Below are 18,113 nucleotides of genomic sequence, written 5' to 3'. Positions count from 1 at the left end.
TCCACTGGGCAATTTCAGCCAAAGATCAGCCAAACCATAATATTAGGGGAGAAATGGGGCACACACCCCCAGTCTTGGTCTGCTGTCATCCACCCTCCTACCTATCTCCTTACAATTGGGGACAGGAAGGGTGGGAATAACTCAGTGTTGGCTCCTTAGTTTTTGTGTTCCCCTGGCAGAACTCAACAAAGGTAAAGGTGGAGCCAAAACTAGAATGCGTTGAGATCCTACCTACTGTGACAGATTTTTAAATCCCAACAATTTTGTTTTCTTTCTTTTTTTAAAAAACTGACAAGTTTCCAGCCTTATGGATGCAAAGATGCACTTGAGTTTGTGGGCAATGCCTGATGAAATCTCAGAAGCCAGAAGGGTTGCTATGTAAGATTTCCATGTCCTTTATAATTCCTTAACACTTCCCATGATTGTGGAAGCAAAACACATATATGCAAAATAAACACAATTTATGCAGGTTTTCAGAATTTGGGTTACCTCATCACAGATGTGCGGCTTCTACCTTAAGCTTTCTTTGATATGTTTTGGAGGTGCCAGTACAGCCTTTTGACCCATATTGGCTGGTCTGCTTGTAGCTTGGTGCAGCCATTATTCCTGTGGTTTTGTTGCTTGCTTATCTCTTCTCACCCACCCTGCCCCTTCATATGTGGCCAGGAGAAACCTACTTGTCCCAAATCTTTTCAGGATGTACATAAGCTCTCTTTTTGTTGCCTCTCTGATCTTGCTAAATCCAGCCCGTTTTTACCCCCTGCTAGGCTGCTACATTAGAACTGACTTCTGCAGCCCTGAAAAAGCATCTGTGTCCCTCTGAAGATGGGGGAACAGAGCCAAACGGGGAGGTGGCTGCCACTGATATTGTCCAGCTCCAGAAGGAAAACAGAGACTTGGAGCAGCAAATCGCAGAGAAGAACAAGGTGTGGGTTCAACTGTTCATTAGCCTTTCTCCAACTTTTCCCCGCCTTCCAATTGTTTCTGATATGCAGTGGTACCTTGGTTGTTGAACAGCTTGGCTCCCGAACAAATTGGCTCCTGAACGCCACAAACCCGGAAGTAAGTAAGTTTATGAACTTTTTTGGAAGCTGAACATCTGATGTGGCTTCCATGGCTTCCAATTGAGTGCAGGAAGGTCCTGCAGCCAATCGGAAGTCGTGCAATAGTTTTTGAACAGCTCCGGGAGTCTAAGTCAAACAATACCACCACCACCCATTTTAAAAGGCCATAGGTTGTTTAATTAGCCAAAAGCTTGGGAGAAGAAGGGCGTTTTTGCCTGGCACCTAAAGATATGTAATGAAGGTGCCAGGCAAGCCTCCCTGGGGAGAGCATCCCAAAAGTGGGGAGCCACTGTGGAAAAGGCTTGATAGTTGAGGTGCAGTGGCTTTTATTGATGGCCAGACTTGTGAACTGACGTTCTCTCCCTACCCTTTCTCCTCTGGTAGACAATAAAGCAGCTGCAGCAGAGGATGGCAGAGCTGAAGAAAACCTTGCAGAAAGAATTGGTGAGTTCAGCTTGTGCTGAATGGCAGTCTCTGTCATTATCAGAGGGATTAGTTTGGTGTATGTCACTGTGTGTGTGTGTGTGTGTGTGTGTGTGTGTGTGCATGCCATGATTTTAGCATGCAAAGGAAAAAAAGTGCAGAATTTGGTGGCAGAAGCAGAATTCAGTTTCTTGAGGATTTCAGCTTTGGAATTTTATTGTAAAGACAAATTTCTAGCACTTATGAGGATAAATATATGCATGGGTAATACTACTGATGTTTTGGAAGCCTGAGTGGTGACTTGAATTTTCTCAAGTGTTGTTTGGGACTAGCTAGCATAACAGGAACAAATGATCCAAATTAGTGAGCGCTTGCTGTGAATGAGCTACCCAGTTTGCATAATTTATGTAGGTTGCTACAGTCGCCTTTGGGGGGGGCAGAATTTGAAAGTGTGGCATATATGCAGACCCAGCAGGGCCGGTTTGTTTCTTGCTCTCCAGAATGGCTTTGGAGGATGTGAGGCCTGGCTTCAGGAGTGTTGGATGTGGCGGTTTTGCCTGTCCCTTAAAGCTAGCACTGGTTTTTACCCTTTTCAGAAAATGCGACCCGATGGTGAGGTCCCTGAGGTCCCCACTGCTGCCTTGACTGTAACAAACAACTCCGATCTGAATGACTCCCGAGAGATAAACTTTGAGTACCTTAAGCACGTGGTGCTAAAATTTATGTCCTGCCGGGAATCAGAGGTAAGAAAAACATGTTTTACTGCTGATGCCATTTTAACGTGTCCTCATCCTCCTGCCCCGCCCTCCAGTTTCCTCCCTCTTTATTTTGCTTTTGGCTGTGAATCAACATGCCTCAGGTGATAAGTTCCATGTGACTTCCACTGAAGCTGATCAAATGTGAAAACATACCATAATTCAGAATATTTTTGAATTTTTGCCTGCCACCTTGATGAAGCATACGTACAAAATTAACCACAGTAAACTAGTACCTCAGGATCCCAGATTGAAACACAGAAATCTAATCCACTATTTTCTACTATATATTTTGGAATGTGGTTTGTCCATTTGTTCTCTGCATTCAGCCACCTCTCAAGATACCGTATTTTTCTGTGTATAAGACACCCCCATGTATAAGACAACCCCTATTTTTTTAACCCAAAATTAAGAAATTAAGTTGTTTAGCTTTGTGGGGGGTGGGTCACGTCCAACAATCGCTCACCCGCCTGCCTGCCACTGCTAATTGCTTGCCACAGCCACTGCCGATCATACATCTCACCGCAGCCAATTGTCTGCCCACTCACCGCCACCGACAGCCCACCCGCCCACTTGCTGCAGCCACCAATCACCTGCCCGCCTCGCCACAGCTGCCAATCACCAGCAGGCCTTGCTGCAGCCACCAATCACCCGCCCAATCGCCGCTGCCAACCTCCTGCTTGCTGCTGCCATTAATCGCACGTCCCCCTTCTGCATTCATTATCCATGTATATGACAACACCCAATTTTTGCCTATTTTTTTTAATAGCAAAAATCATTGCCTTATACACAGAAAAATACAGTACTATCTCCAAATGCAATACAAGGGTTACTGAGGTGGAGGCAGCAGTCTTGTCAGTGTTTGGATGCCAAATGCCATTTCAAATCAAGATGAAGGGTTGAAACATTACTTTGGTGTGACTCTGTCCATTCTTTGGCATAGATTCAGCTGCCTAACTCCGGCAGTGGACTTCGTCACCATTTAGGTGCCATTTTGACTCAAGATGGCAGATCAGATTAAACCTTAATAAGCATTGGCTTCCACTGCCACATACAAAAATTGATTTGGGACCAGGTCATTGTTCTCCAGGTCAGGTCAGAGCCCTGGGTTGCTGTGTGGGTATGTTTTGTGTGTGCACATAGCCCCCAAACTCACAAATTATACTTTGTTTAAAAATCACATTATTTGTTGGTTTCTTCAAACTGCCCAGCAGCAGCAGGCATTTCCCACTAGCAGACACCAAGAGCGACAAGTATTTTTCTCTAGCTAGTTGGCTGTACCTCTGTGATCAAATCTGTAAGGGTTATACATAACAATCAGTTGTAACTCACCAGCTATTGCATTTCAGGCATTCCACCTGATAAAAGCCATGTCTGTGTTGCTAAACTTCTCTCAAGAGGAAGAAAACATGCTCAAGGAAACCTTGGAGTATAAGGTAAGACTTTGCTTGAACTCTTACAAGTTCACTTGGGCATCTTCCATCACTTGATGACCCCTATATCAAGGGGTAGCTTGCATGTGTGAAGAAGGCATTGTGGGTCTGTGCCAGAAATGGAGCTTTTGTTCCAATCCTTCCATCACATGTGCTTTGGGAATCTTCCTTTTCAATTTGGGTCTCAGCCACATTGATATTAGCATTACAGGGTGCATGCATCAAGTATATATTTAAGTATATTTAAGCTCAGGCCTTTTTCTAATGTGCTTGTGAATTGCTGCTTCTACATGGCAGTGGGTCACCTAGTCCTAGGCCCTATCAAGGGAATGCAGCTCTTCTTTGCACTTCTATCAACTCCAGAGTTGTCTTCTTTCCACGTATACATACATACTGTTCAGAAGTCCATGTCCTGGTGGCTCCTCTGTTCTTACTGGCTGCTGATGGATTCTTGCATCTGTCCTCAAAGACCTGTGCTTAATTAAGCTTGTCTGTCTTGCATTATACTGAGATTGCCTATCACTTTTCTGCATTAGCTTCACACCCCAGCCTGGCCTAGTGATGGCTTTTCAACCTATCTATCTTTGTTTAGCTTTCAGGGTATTGACTTATTGCTCCCCATTTTTGTTCTGCTGGGATGCACACAGCTTTATTCAGATTTTCCACCTTCCTTTGCCCCTAATGTTTGGCTGCTCAATTAATGGTGTGCCTTTTTTTTTGTCTTATCGTTTTCCTTCTGCCAGATGTCGTGGTTTGGGTCAAAACCATCTCCCAGGGGTAGCATCCGACCCTCCATCTCAAGTCCAAGGACTCCGTGGTCGTGAGTCCCCCCTGCCTTGACCCAAGGATGTGCTGCCTGCCTCCAGCTGCTTTTTTTTTTCTATGAAAAGGATCCTGCACCCACCAACTGAGGTGGTGTCTTTATTGCTGTCACCACAGTATTTTTGTACAAGAACTTTGGAAAATTGTTTACAAAGCTGTACTGTAAAAGGAGTGTCCTTTGCTGCAGCCTGACACCCCCTCTCCCTATTCCATCATTTAGTGATAACAAATGGCCCTGGCTTCCGAGGCCTTGTGGAACCCAAGCGGTTGTGATTCTGGTGGCAGGAATTAGCAGCATGGGGCAGCTTCTGTCACAAACAGAAATCCCGAGTGTTGTATATTGAGGAACAAGTGCATGTGTCTGTTCTGCACTTACATCATTCCACAGTGTAGAAAACCTTGTCGGGGTGGGGAGCAATTCTGCTTTCTCAGACTGATAACACCTCCCTTTCGTCTCAGCACTGCTTCACCAAGGCTGACTGAAACTGCTGGTGCATTCACACCTATGCTGCAAACAGCCCCATCTGCTTCAGCCAGGGCCAGACTTATTTTTCTTAAAGAAAAATGATTAAGTGGTCTTCACAAAGCTTCATGTACTTGCCTTACCTTTCTAGACGAACATAGCAAGTTGCAGAGTGGAAGGAGGGTTGTGGCCTCTCATTTTTAAAGTGAAAACAGTAAGGTGATGGGGTTGCTTTGAGAGAACATGTTCTGTTTCACCTCTAGCTGATTTTGCTTGCAGGGAAGGGGGCAGCTGAGAGCTGCAGGTGCATCAGCCTCTGACAACATATCCTAGCTCCATTTCAGCCGCAACACTAGCAATCCATGTTGCTTTACTTAACAGACGGGGAGCTCCTCACATAATCACAGTTAATTTTTTTACACTACTTGAAAGTAACAGTCAGTTTGGCTCATTAGAAAGAAGAAACAAAGTACATGACCTTGCTTAAGGATTCTTTTTTCTTTAGTTATAAACCAAACAAAAAAGCCCCCCACCCCTATATTTTTATTAACCAGTCTATGTAAAGATACTGTCTATTCTGTACAGAACATCAACCATGTTAAGAGAGCAGGTTGCAATTTTAATATTGCCACTGCATATTGCTAAGCTACAGTATATTTTTGTTTACAAAGTGCTTATTAAGAAGAAAAAATCAGCCATGGTGGGGTTGGTTTTTCTTACCAAGAGCACAGCGTAAAATTTCTACTGGTTGATACTTTATTGTATTTTCCCAGAGTCACCTTTTTAAAGGGGTTGTATGGAAACCCTCTTGGGCAGGACTCTATAGTAGCCTTAGTGTTGAATTCTTGTAAGGTATCAGAGCACGAATGAGGTGTGTATATTCATTCAACGGTAGCAACCAATGCACTTTTTCTCCTTGTACAAAGAAAACACAAACCACCTTTGGAGTGTATGTAGAAAAAAGCCTTTATGGACACTTGGGAAATCCATTCATTCTGTGTACATATGGACTGTATTATGTAATGGCTTGTAGAGTCCTAATTTGTGGTGCAATACATTTTTGATTAAAACTTGAGGCTACTTAATTATCTTCATGTTTCATGGTATATACTTAACTGGTAGCACTGGAGGTTCCAAGCCTTGCCTACGGTTGCTTAATGGAAAAGTTTTTCACTGGGCATGTGGAATTAGTTCTCTCTTCTCTTTTTAAACACAGAAGAGGCAGGCTCCGTCTTCCTGAGAATGTGAACAGCCCTTCTGTCATCTGTCTCCCCATTCAGGGTTAAAAATGCCACATCACCTTTCCTGCTGTGACTGCAAAGTGCCTATTTCAACTGCACTGCTTTACTTATTACCCCTATAGTCCACTTGGAAATCTATTGTGCAGGTTCCTGAAAACAATGGACTCCATTCTCAGCTTCACAGTCGATACAGCACTTCACCTTCTCAATTTCAAATTAAGAATGTACTATACTGTGTTTTCGCTAGGCTGTAATACTTTACAATACAGTAATAGGGCAAGCTTAAAGCAGGATTATAAAATCAAGCTGTCTTTCAGAAGTACTCTTGTCTTTAACCAACCTCTAATGGCTACATTAGCAGGACGCGGGTGCCTAGGACTTGCTGATCGCAAGGTTGCCGGTTCAAATCCCCCGCGGCGGGGTGAGCTCCCGTCGTTCGGTCCCAGCTCCTGCCCACCTAGCAGTTCAAAAGCACCCCTAAGTGCAAGTAGATAAATAGGTACCGCTTTATAGCGGGAAAGTAAACGGCGTTTCCGTGTGCGGCGCTGGTGCAGGCTCGCCAGATGCCGCTTAGTCATGCTGGCAACGTGACCCGGAAGTGTCTCTGGACAGCGCTGGCTCTCGGCCTCTTGAGCGAAATGAGCGCGCAACCCTAGAGTTGGACACGACTGGCCCGTATGGGCAGGGGTACCTTTACCTTTAATGGCTACATACTACCCTGCAAGAACAACGGGTCCTACTTGTGGGCTTCTTAAAGGCATCTTAGCAGCTGCTATTGTGGAAACTAGCCTTTGATCTGTGCTAGGAAGACTTGTACAATGTGTTATTTTGACACAAGACTCATCTGTCTACCACCATCGTTTGGGGGGAGATGGGCAACTAGTTAGCAGTGCGAGATTAGTGTCTGAATGTGGAAAATCTGGATTTTCAAACATATAAAGCAGACTACTGCTGCCTTCCACCATATCAGAATCAATTTCAGCTTCCTCAAACCCAAATGGTACATGATTTAAATATAAAAGCTAAGCTTCCTAGGCAGGAATGTATGGACAACTAAGTGACATCCATGGAAAAAATATGAAAGCTCTACCACATAGTAGCAGTAGGTTATTTTTATTTTTAAAAAAACCTGGCAGAGAGAATGTGTGTGGGTGTGCATAATGTATGTGTTTGGATGTATAGGCAGAATAGGGTGCAGCCCACTCCCATTAAAATCCATTGCTAATTATTCTAACCATCCAAGAACTTTATTTTGAAAGAGCAGCAGGCACTTTACATGAAACCAACTTCATACTCAGCCCACCTAGTCCCAACTATGTACAAAAAGCTCTCTTGCATAATAAAACCCTTTTCCAACCCCCAAAACAAGGTATTCTCATTTTGCATCTGACATAACAGCTCCCCACCCAGCCCCATCCCAAAATCCCAAATAATTGTTAAATTTAAATTAATGTCTCACTCACCCACACACACTTGGCTAGAGCAATAGCTGTTCTGGAAGCAGGTGCTTGCACATAAACGGGCTGCCCCCACTTCCCTTCACAACACAGACTCCCCTCCCAGCTCCTGCCTTGATAGTCAGAAAACAAGAATACATAAAACTGCCCCACCACCACCACCACCTCTGTTAAAGGACACTGTTCCAAGAGAGGAAGGGGGGACACCCCCGCCTGCCACATACACACACAGTATTCAGTAGATTGTGGTTCCTAGAAGAGTGGACCAAAGTATCGGTGTAGCCAGTACTTCTTCCTGACTCCAACAGAGTTCTTGGTGTCTCAATTCCAGAGAACATAAAGTCTTTTAAACAGTTTTTCGTGCAGTCAGGACTCTGACTATGGAGCCTAGGCCACCTACTGCTAATGCCTGCAACAGGAAGAGAAAGAAAAGTTAGTTTATGGGCCAGTTCAAGCCCACCCCAGCAAATGAGGCAGTGAATGATAAGCATTTGTGCTCACCCAATCTGCAGAACCTCTAAAAAAGGTACACCACCTCTTCATGTAAAACCAGTTAATTTTATGGGCTGACTAACCAGGCTGTATCAATATCTCTCGCTATTTCTTTTTTCTTTTCTTTTTTGAGGCGGGGGGGGGAGGAGAGAAGAACCCACCAGTTTTCTGCTGACTTTAATGTTGCTTTTTTATGTGGAGTTCACTGATCCCCCCCCATTGTTAGCCCTTTGGCTCTATGAATCCCTTTACCCCAGGCCAGGCAATAAGATAGGGAGAATGCTGTGCTTGAATAGCTGAAGATGGGAGCTTCTGCTAGACTTCATTCCGAGTCTTATGTGCACATGGGATGGGGAAACCATAAGCAAGGCCAGCCTCCATAACCCTACAGTTGTAATGGCTTTGGGCAGGTGCAGCTTCATACCCTCAGGTGGCTGAATTTGCTCTTGGATGCTGTGAGAAACCGCAGCACAAGGCAGGCTTCTTTTCTTTGCACTTACAGCCCTGCAGAGTGGTGCAAACAATGGTGCACAAGCCAGGCACTGTACCAAACATCTCTTGGAAACACCTTGCTGCTCTGAGCCTGGCAGGGCACCCAGAAACTCTTCTTTCTAAGCTATCTGATTTCACAAACTCCACACTCCCCATCCCCGCCACATCAGCCCACTTTGGGCACAAGCTGTCGTTACCATTGGAAACGAAAGCAAGCAGAAACAGGTTTCATGTTGTCATGAGAACACAAAAGTCGTCCGTCCCCAACCCGCCCACTGGTACATCTGCACCTCTTGAGAGGCAAGTATTGAGTATCGCTGCACTGCCAACCCTGGAAAAGTCACTAACAGAAAGGCTGGTACAACATTTATGTCTTTCTTGCCATCAACTCTAATTTTGTATGTTGCATTTTCATCCCTCCATAGATTACACTTCTCAAGAGCCCCTCCCCTGCCTCGCCCCAATCCTCATCCTCTTGCAGGCAAGAGTGTTTTGTACAGGTGGGCAGTGACAGGTCACTGGCCCTTCAAAAATAGGCCCGACCTGCTGAACCACGTGGATTAGGACCTCCAAGCTGGGAGAGAAATCACCTACCTTTTCATGCCACTGGAGTAGTATTGCACTGCTATTTTCTGTTGGCTTTTCAAATCCTTTATAAATGTACTTCATTAACAAGTCAATACCGTTGCTGTCTAAGGAGTTCACAGCCTGCTCAATCTCGCTGCCTCTAAAGGAGGTCAGAACCTTCAGCACCACTTCCTGGGCCCGCTCCTGGAGAGACAGGCAACAAGAGAAGAATAAGACCGCAAATAAAACCCAACCAACACCAGCTGTTTCCCAGGAACTCACTTAACAGCAAAGGCAGGATCCAGAAACAAGTCTTTTCATATTACCAAAAACACACTAGATCAGTCTTTCCCAAAGCAGTCACTATTGACCTTATGGGGTCAACAGGGCAGTGAATGAAGATCTGGAGATAAAAAAGGCGGAGGGGTGGAAAAGAAGTTTAGGAGGTAGAGTTGGGAAGATTTAATTAGGAACTATGAACCTCAGAAATAAAGCACAAGGGCATGTACAGAGTGCATCTCCCTTGTCAATGAGGAACCCCTGTGTTTTATAAGATTGTTCAACAGTACTGTACTACAGTACTATCTTTTACATTTTATGATACCTGGTAATGGTGATTAATGACTAATAAATGTTGATTAAAGGAGGAATGCTCAGAACCTTCTCTGCCGGAAAAGATACCCTTAGCTTGGTGAGCTTTTGGTTGACTGCTGTTATATTGGTGGTAGCCACTGCTATTTTTCTAGCAAAAAGGGGGCTGGAACTCACCATGAACTTATAATGGCAACAGTGCCCACCTGAGAGGTGCCAGAACTGAGTTCTGGCGAGGTCTGGCTGGAAAAAAAAGCCCTGGTAGTAGCAGGACATTGGGAAGAACCATGCTCCCAATATGTTGGAGCTGTGGCATCAGGAAGCAGTGGAAGATGGCATTTATGAAGATATACGGAGTAGCTTCATTACTACCACAACTAAGCGTAACTGTAACACAATCTCTGGAAAGATGTTCTTGAAGGATTTAAGATGACTCTTATTCTTCCTCTTCAAGGCAATGTGGAATTTGTTTATGTAATACATTTTTGATGGCTTGTGGTTTTTTTTAAAAAAGAGCAATACAAAAATGGGGTGCCCCCAGCCAGGCACTGGTGAGCAATTAGGGAGACAGGCACTTTACATTCTAGTGTTTGTAACCAGAAGGTCTCCAGATTCTAAGCATTTCTGATTATCAAAACAATGACTTTCTCCAGGATTCAACTTACCTTTGCTGCATGGTTCTTTGTGTTGACAGGAGAATTCTGTAAAGCCGCATGGAAAGCTCTGAGCATATCACCTGTGCAGCCACATAAGTCAAGGAACTAAAGCAACTGAGCTGACCCACACAACACACACAAAACCAGCACCCTGTACCAGGCCTGGAAATTTAACCAGGGTCTCTCAGCACTCGCTGCACAGCGACGCATTAGATAGACCCAAGGACATCAATTTGGGCACTGACCAACCCTGAGGAAACCCAACCATTGCCAGGCAGCCTACAATTCCCTCTAGTAAAGGAAATGCTGACGACCTGGCTTCCACCACTACAATCCCTAATTCACCAGTTACAGAAACGGGCATCCGTTGAGTGTGTGTGAGGCAGGCAAAGATGCCCCACAAGGCACTTCATTTATCAAGCAAATAAAGGAAAAACATTGAAGCTGGAACCAGTCTTCCAAAATTAGAACTTGCTCCCCTCTCCCAAGTGATGAACATTATTTAGTGCCTTTCATTTTTTGTTGCCCTGAAATTACTCCACAAGGAGTCCATTAGAATCTCCATCACACAAAGCATCACTGATTGCAAGGAAAGCCTCCTCCCGTGCCAAGGTCAATCTCCTCTACACTTATTAAAAGAAACTTCACATTATAGTTGACAGGAAACCCTTTATCATCCAAAGCAGAAGTGACAGAACCATCAGATCAAGGAAACCTGATGTCTCAGACATCCTTGGAACTTATCAGTATAACTCTCCCATTATTACAACATATCTGATTTTGTTAATCTTTCTCCTTAAAGCTTCTTTAAAATGATAATAATATTATGTTCTACTTATGCGGCTGCCAGGATACCAAGGAATCAGAAAAGACACCAAGGGAACAGTAGACAAAAAGGCTGCATTTATTATTAAATCTCCACAAACACACTAAAGATTAAAAGCGCCCCTTATTTTTTATGGTTGTCTTTACTTAGCTGAAATGAGTAAGACTGAACTCACAGCAGCAGTGAGCTGGTGTTGCCAGTGGCTGCAAGGAATTTAAACCCATACAAAGTTCAAACCTTTCACTAAAATGAATTAGGGCTGCTAAATTTGCAAAGACCCGTCTACACACACAAACACATGCTTCCACCACATACACACACAAAAAGAAAACTAAACAGCCTGCAACCAGTCTCATGGATGGCACACATATAAGAGGACTTCCAGCCTTGAAACCAGTGAGCAAGTAGCAGCCTACACAGCAACTAAGGCTATTTTTTTTTGCCTTTCAGGGAAGCAGTCTCAAATGTCCATTCAGCTGAATGGTGGTGGGAGATGGATATGGGCACACACTCACTTTCCTCAAATATACCCAGCACCCCACATGAACACCACAACTCCAAATTTAAGGGTAGCTACAAGAAACTGAAGACTGCTCAACCTTTTTAGTTGGTCTTGGGCACCTAACTAGAACATTTGCAGCTAAACAGTAGCAAGAAGGTAAGTGATTTCCTCAATATACATGAGGCAGTTGCTAAGGGGAGTCCCACTGCCTACCTATGCAATCTTCTCAACTACCTGATACCTGTTTCTTCTCAACACTCTTTTAACCAACACAGGATCCTTCAAATTTTCTTGTACTGTTGTCTCTCACAAAACAAGAAAAGCTACCATAGAAACATTTTGAGCAAGGTGCTAAAGGTCAGGTTTCAGATCACCAGTTTGGAAGATTAAACTTGAGGTTTTAAAATAGCAAATACACAGCCCTACTCCTCAGCACCACAGTTCTAATTCACTGTCACATCCCAGTACACAGACCAGTTTTGCTGGGAGACCAGGAATTCCTGCAATCTAACCACCAAAGTTATACACTGCAAATGAATTTGCAGGCAAGGGTAGAAGCGAAAACCTTTAGTTACAGTAAGTGGTAAATAATTTTTTGTATAGACTAAATGAGACAAGACATCCAAATATGCTAGCAGCACAGAAAAAGCCTGTGTGACCTATGCATGTTACAGCATTCAAATTCAAAAGGCATTGACCTCTTAATAAAAGGAACAATCTGGGTTATGTCCCTCGGTGGTTGGCAGCAGAGTTATTCTGATCATCTTTATACCAGTTTAACTCTTCATTCACTGAAAAGTTGCAAAAAACAGCAGGGAGTGGAATATTCTTTTCCTTCATAGGAACTCTCAATGGTTTGATTTAATTCACCAGTAATGGTGATTTCACAACTTGGCAAATCCTGGAAGAACAGCACCCAAAGTGTCTTGTTTCATTCACTAAGGGATGAAGAATAGACCCTAAATCACCCACAACACTCACCTAGTGTCAGAAACTCAGATATATAAACTAGGCACCAAATGGCTCCTTAAACCAAGGTTTCCGTCTCCAAAACGGAATGTCTAGTTGCCATTTGGGGGCAAGATATCTCAAAAGTCTTATTTTTCAGTTTTGGACTGACTATGATTGATTGATTATCAGTTAAATATCTGGCTAGTTTAGAGGACAACCTTGAGCTAGGTTAAAAGCGTTGAGAACTTAAAGAAGAAAAGTCACTTGATCCAGGGACAGTCAACATATGTATTGGCCTCTTCCTATCTCTTTTATTAATGGTGATATGGACCATTCATAACATAAGAATATTCTTCACAACTGTGAGCAGGGCAGTAGGGTGGGGTAAGTGAAGACAAGCTACAATTAATTATAACATTGTTCACTGCTTCAGCTCAGGCTGCACAGAAAAAGCATTTTGGTTCCTGAAATTCATTCTGATTGTGCAGATAAAATATAACTGATAGAATTCTACAGGATGTGGTATTGGTGTGTGAAAACAGTCAAGAGCCAATGATCCCCAGGCGTGCACCTCCAGATGGTGAAGATGTCAGGTAGCAAGTGGACAACAGGCAGGTGCAAAATGCAGCTGGCCAATTTCAAACACTACAACACTACCCTCACCGGCAGCAAACCCATGTTTTTCAAACTTCACATCTCTACAGGGAATACCTTCTATGCAGATCTGTCTGCGAAAGAACCCCATTCATATCTGGTGCAGAATACATTTGCATTGCAGATAATCCTAAAGGTTACTGCACTGTAACTATGCACTGCATCACTGTAGCCCCATAAAAACCTAAGGCTGTACATTGCAGGGGAAGATAGTTTGTTAGTTAACCAATCTTTCAGGAAGCACCCCCACCCCCAAATTACTAATCTTGTGGAGGGGCTCCTAGAATCCCAGAAATAAGTTTGTAAACCACAGCTTTAAACAACAAAATGAGGAGTGAAAAAACAATCATGTTGATTTGTGATTCTTGTTATCTACAAGGATGCAGTTAACTTTGGATTTCAGACTCTGGCATAACTAACAGCTACCTAAAAATTAAAAAGACGCCTATCCAAAGCAGGAACCCAAGCTCTAGAAATTGCTTTCATACAGAGTTCACAGGACTTCTTCAGCCAAGCAGAAATATGCTTCTACCAACTGCACAGCCTACTCTCAGCAAAGAATAACAATATTTAAGTGCAGAGACTAGTGTGTTCCATTTAACGAAAAGAACAACTTATGGAAATCCAATGGCAAAGGAGATGAAAGGTAGAGAAAGCCAAGAGGTGCCACACCTGGGAGAGTCATCATTAGAAGCATGAACAATACTGTTTCAAAGCATCTCATCTTGAGAATCTCAAAGCATTTAACACTTCTGTTCATAATTCTGCCATTGTGAGTCACATCCCCTTCATCTCATAAAGCTTATACTTCTGAATCTATGGGGTTATTCTTGCTGGAAAGATACACATGCCAACTACTGAGAGCAAGAAAGCAAGCAAGCAGATAGGACAAACCCAGCAGCAAATATACTGTTTGAACCCATGAAAGAGCTGATAATACTATTGATTCTGTAACATGCTGGCCTTTCCTGTCTTTTGTAGTGCGTCAGCTGTCACTGGCCTCCTTGGAATATTACAGACGGTACAAGGTCACACTTTAAATACATTATTTCAGTCTCTCAGCAAGCACTGTCCAAGACAAGAGCTGCATCAATTCAGCTCTGGTTACATTTCAACATCTTTTTTTTGGAGCAAAAGCACACACTCATATTTTAACATCTTTCTTTCTCTCCTGGAAATGACAGAAGCAATAGCTTCCTGACCTGTTGGTCTCTGAACTGGACTTTCTGCTCCTCATTCCAGAAAGCACAGGCTCCCATTTCACCATTAGGCACAGGCAGGGCCACATTTGCCAATTCCGGCTGGCACGAACAAGCCCGCCCCTGTCACCAGCACCCTTCAGAGATCCAGTAAGGCAAGTGCCTTCTTGCCAAACCTGATTCCATGCATGACGGAAGCCTGCCTCACGACCCTTACGCATGTTTTTAATTGCTTACACACTGTGGAAAGCCGCGGGGTAGGGCTAACCTCATACCATGGTGACCTGCCCTGCAACATCACCTGGTCTCTCTACACACTCAAAACCCTTCCCCAACAGAGCCTGTTCAGATGCACACACACCCATTTTTCAGACAGTGTTTCTGCAGGTATCTGAAGCTCCTCGGATCATTCACACAATTTTCCAGACCCAAGCTGCCCCTCCTTGTAATGACTAGACACGAATGGCTACAATCAGCAACCAGTACAAGTAAAACAACTTCCAGAAGGCTATAGGCATTAAGGACCAACCGTTAAGACAGTTCCTTCACTAGAGGCTGCTTCACCCTACCCTGGGCGATTTTAAAATGCCAGCTCCATCCATACCCCTCCCTTTTCAACCTCTGCCTTCTTAAAAAAGGATGAGCACCCCTGAGGACTACCCAGACCCTCTGATGGAAGAAAAACGTGGTTATTATGAAGTCCATTACAGTGTTACCTTGGTTTTAAGAACTTAATTCGTTCTGGAGGTCCGTTCTTAACCTGAAACTGTTCTTAACCTGAGGTACCACTTTAGCTAATGGGGCCTCCTGCTGCCACCACGCCGCCACCACCACGCAATTTCTGTTCTCATCCTGAAGCAAAGTTCTTAACCCAAGGTACTATTTCTGGGTTGGCGGAGTCTGTAACCTGAAGTGTCTGTAACCTGAGGTACCATTGTACTAGGTAAAGGAGGACTCCCTCCCCCCACTAAATGAAATCATAGGAAGCTAAGGGTTGTGCACAACTAAGTTCTGCTCAGAGCAGACCCACTGAAATGAATGAACCAAGAGTGACATGCACATCAATTTCAATGGGTGTAGGACTAACACTGGATAAAACTCTAGCTATCTTATTGGACAAAAGGAGAGACGGTGTTTGGATGTGAAGCAAATTCTGCCAATGCCAAAAGGGGAAAGTCAGAGATGAGGTGTTTAGGAGGATGAATATGTTCTCAAGGCTTTCCAGAGTTTCACAGTAGGGTAAATGGCTAACTACGCACTTGCCTGATCTTGCAAAGTCTACATTCCTCCTCAGTGACAGTTGCTCAAAGAGTGAGAATGATAAGCAGTGAAGTGGACAGAAATATTCCAGGGAGGGGGGATAAATAAAAGAATGGTGCCTTCTCCATAAAAGCAGCTACAACAAGAGATACAACCAACTCCATAGAATCTATCAGGGAAGGAAAGATCAGGCAGAGGAGGACAATCTAGCACAGTGGCCTTCAAACAGTCAGTACCCATTACTGAGTCCATTATTCTCTGTACTGTCCACACTGACTTGCAGCAGATACCCAGGATTTCAAAATGGGTTCTGTCCCAGTCCTACCTAGAGATGTCAGAGGGGAAATATCGGACCCTTTGCATGCAAACCAAAGACTACCACTGAGCTACAGTCCTTCCCCTATATGGTAAAAAACATTATGAGGTGATCCCTCAATTCACATTGAGCTTAAAGGAGAATCCCTGTTCTGGATAAAATTAATGTTTTTTCACAGATTAATACAAAGACAATGGGAAGAGAAGTGGGAAAGATGAAAGCACTCAGGCACATGGGGAGAAAAGGGTTTAAAAAGAATGCCCCATGAAACAGAGCAGGGAAGAGAATAAAGATGAGAAGTAATGGCCCATATGGGAGAAGAGGGAGAAAGGTGGGCAGCAGAGAAGTGCCCCAAAGCACACTGGGGAGAGAGTAGCAGGAAATGAAGGCACTGAGGCACACAGAGACAAAAGTGGGCAAAAACAAAGGGATCTCCAAAAGAGTACGGGTAGGGGGGGGAATAGAGGGAGGCTTAAGAGAAGCAATGCCCAAGGCACACAGGAAAAAAAGAATAAGGCAGCTTCCTACGTTCCTTTTTTATTTAGCAGTTCTTGCTCAAACAACAGAACATTAGCTTTGCATGCAGAAGGGCCCTAGCTGGATCCTCAACAGCATCCCCAGGTAAGGATGGGAGAGATCCCCCTGCCTCAAACCCTATTAGAGAGCTGCTGCCAGTCCGTGCGGACAACACTGAACTAGGCGGACCGACGGTGTGACTCTGTATTTAAAAGCACATCTTTATTCAGCACTAGCATTTCACTTTATCTCTAATGGGGGTGGACCACAGCTGAGTGGCACAGCACATGCTTTGCACGCGAAAGGTCTCCAGTTCAATCCCCAACGACATCTCTAGGGAGGGCTGGAAGCCTGGAAGACAGACAGAGACACCCACCCACCCATCCCACACGCACCCCACCCCGCTGCCTGAAACCCTGGAAGGGCGCCTTGCCAGTCAAGGGTGGGCGACATCGAGGGGCCTCCGGGGTCGCTCGCTCGGGCCGAGAAAGGATATTGCCGCAGCGCCGCCTCCACCTCCGGGCCGGCTCCTCCCTCCGCCTCCGCCGCGCCGGCCCCGCTCCCCGCATCGGCGCCGTCGGGCTCTTCCACGAAGCGGTTCTCGTCGAACTGATCGATGTCGAGGCGGCGGAAGCGCGAGGAGAGCGAGCTCCGCGCCATAGCTGAGCCGGACGGCAGCCGGGCGCTCTCCCGAGGCGCCGCCGCCACAGCCACGCACGCCGCCGCCGCCGCCGAGGCTACACTTCCCTCCTCAGGACAGCACTGCCCGGAAAAGGAAACCCCGCCCGCCCGCCCGCCTGCCAGGGCGAGGGCGGGGCCGACTGACAGGCGCGGTCAACCCACCCTCTGGGCGGGGCCTGGCCTGCGGCGAGGGCGGAGGGCGAGAAAGAGTGAGGAGGAGAAGCTCCCGTTCGGTCTGCGTCACTCCGCCTCCAGCCGGTCTCACCCACGTGACCTCACAACGCAACCACCTTCCCCGCCCGCCCGGAGCATCTTTTTTTCCCGCTCTCGCCCCTTTCCATAGCTGTCAACCTTCCCTTTTTTTGCGGGAAATTCCCTTATTCCAGCGCAGTTTCCCGCTGCTATCCCGGATTGTTAGATATCCCGTAGACAGTCCTGTCCCCGGGACAGGTGAGGCTACTGATCCCTTATTTTCAAATCCGAAAGTTGACAGCTATGGCCCCTTTCCTTCAGTGCCACTTCGATTTGGGATTCGAATTAAAAGTGCACCTTTTAAATAAAGATGCATATGCGTGTCCGCGGCCTCAATTCATAAACCACAATGCGGTTTTGTCAATCTGCCTAATCTCTTAATATAAACAACTACGAGAACCTGATTCACTTTCACCTCAATTCACTCCGGTTTCTCTGTTGAACTTTGGCCCTTTTCAACACCCAGGTCAATTTACCTCGGTCCAATTCAACTTCAATTC

At 45.0% G+C, this 18,113-nt stretch overlaps 2 protein-coding genes across 9 annotated transcripts in view; one reads left to right on the top strand and one right to left on the bottom strand.

Moving 5' to 3' along the window:
- GOLGA1 (golgin A1) overlaps window positions 1-6,045 on the top strand; it is a 37,635-nt gene extending 31,590 nt beyond the window's left edge. For all 8 annotated transcript variants that reach the window (XM_081896403.1, XM_081896408.1, XM_081896405.1 and 5 more), the window contains 5 exons: window positions 768-926; window positions 1,449-1,508; window positions 2,084-2,230; window positions 3,592-3,678; window positions 4,419-6,045. In XM_081896403.1, the coding sequence (XP_081752529.1) occupies window positions 768-926; window positions 1,449-1,508; window positions 2,084-2,230; window positions 3,592-3,678; window positions 4,419-4,499 (534 nt within the window). In that variant the 3' untranslated portion in view covers window positions 4,500-6,045. The remainder of the gene's footprint in view (window positions 1-767; window positions 927-1,448; window positions 1,509-2,083; window positions 2,231-3,591; window positions 3,679-4,418) is intronic.
- A 1,381-nt stretch (window positions 6,046-7,426) lies between these two features.
- Window positions 7,427-17,431, bottom strand: ARPC5L (actin related protein 2/3 complex subunit 5 like). The gene is made up of 4 exons (XM_081896664.1): window positions 17,177-17,431; window positions 10,466-10,538; window positions 9,237-9,413; window positions 7,427-8,067 (listed from the first exon to the last, which is right to left on the bottom strand). The coding sequence occupies exons 1-4, from the start codon at window positions 17,338-17,340 to the stop codon at window positions 8,005-8,007; spliced, it is 477 nt and encodes a 158-aa protein (XP_081752790.1). The 5' UTR covers window positions 17,341-17,431; the 3' UTR covers window positions 7,427-8,004.
- Between the last annotated feature and the right edge of the window lie 682 nt (window positions 17,432-18,113).

This window comes from Podarcis melisellensis (assembly GCF_964234715.1).
Source record: "Podarcis melisellensis genome assembly, chromosome: Z".
Classification (NCBI taxonomy): Eukaryota; Metazoa; Chordata; class Lepidosauria; order Squamata; family Lacertidae; genus Podarcis; species Podarcis melisellensis.
The sequence above is the reverse complement of the archived record's forward strand: the minus strand, read 5'-3'. Positions and strand labels throughout refer to the sequence as shown.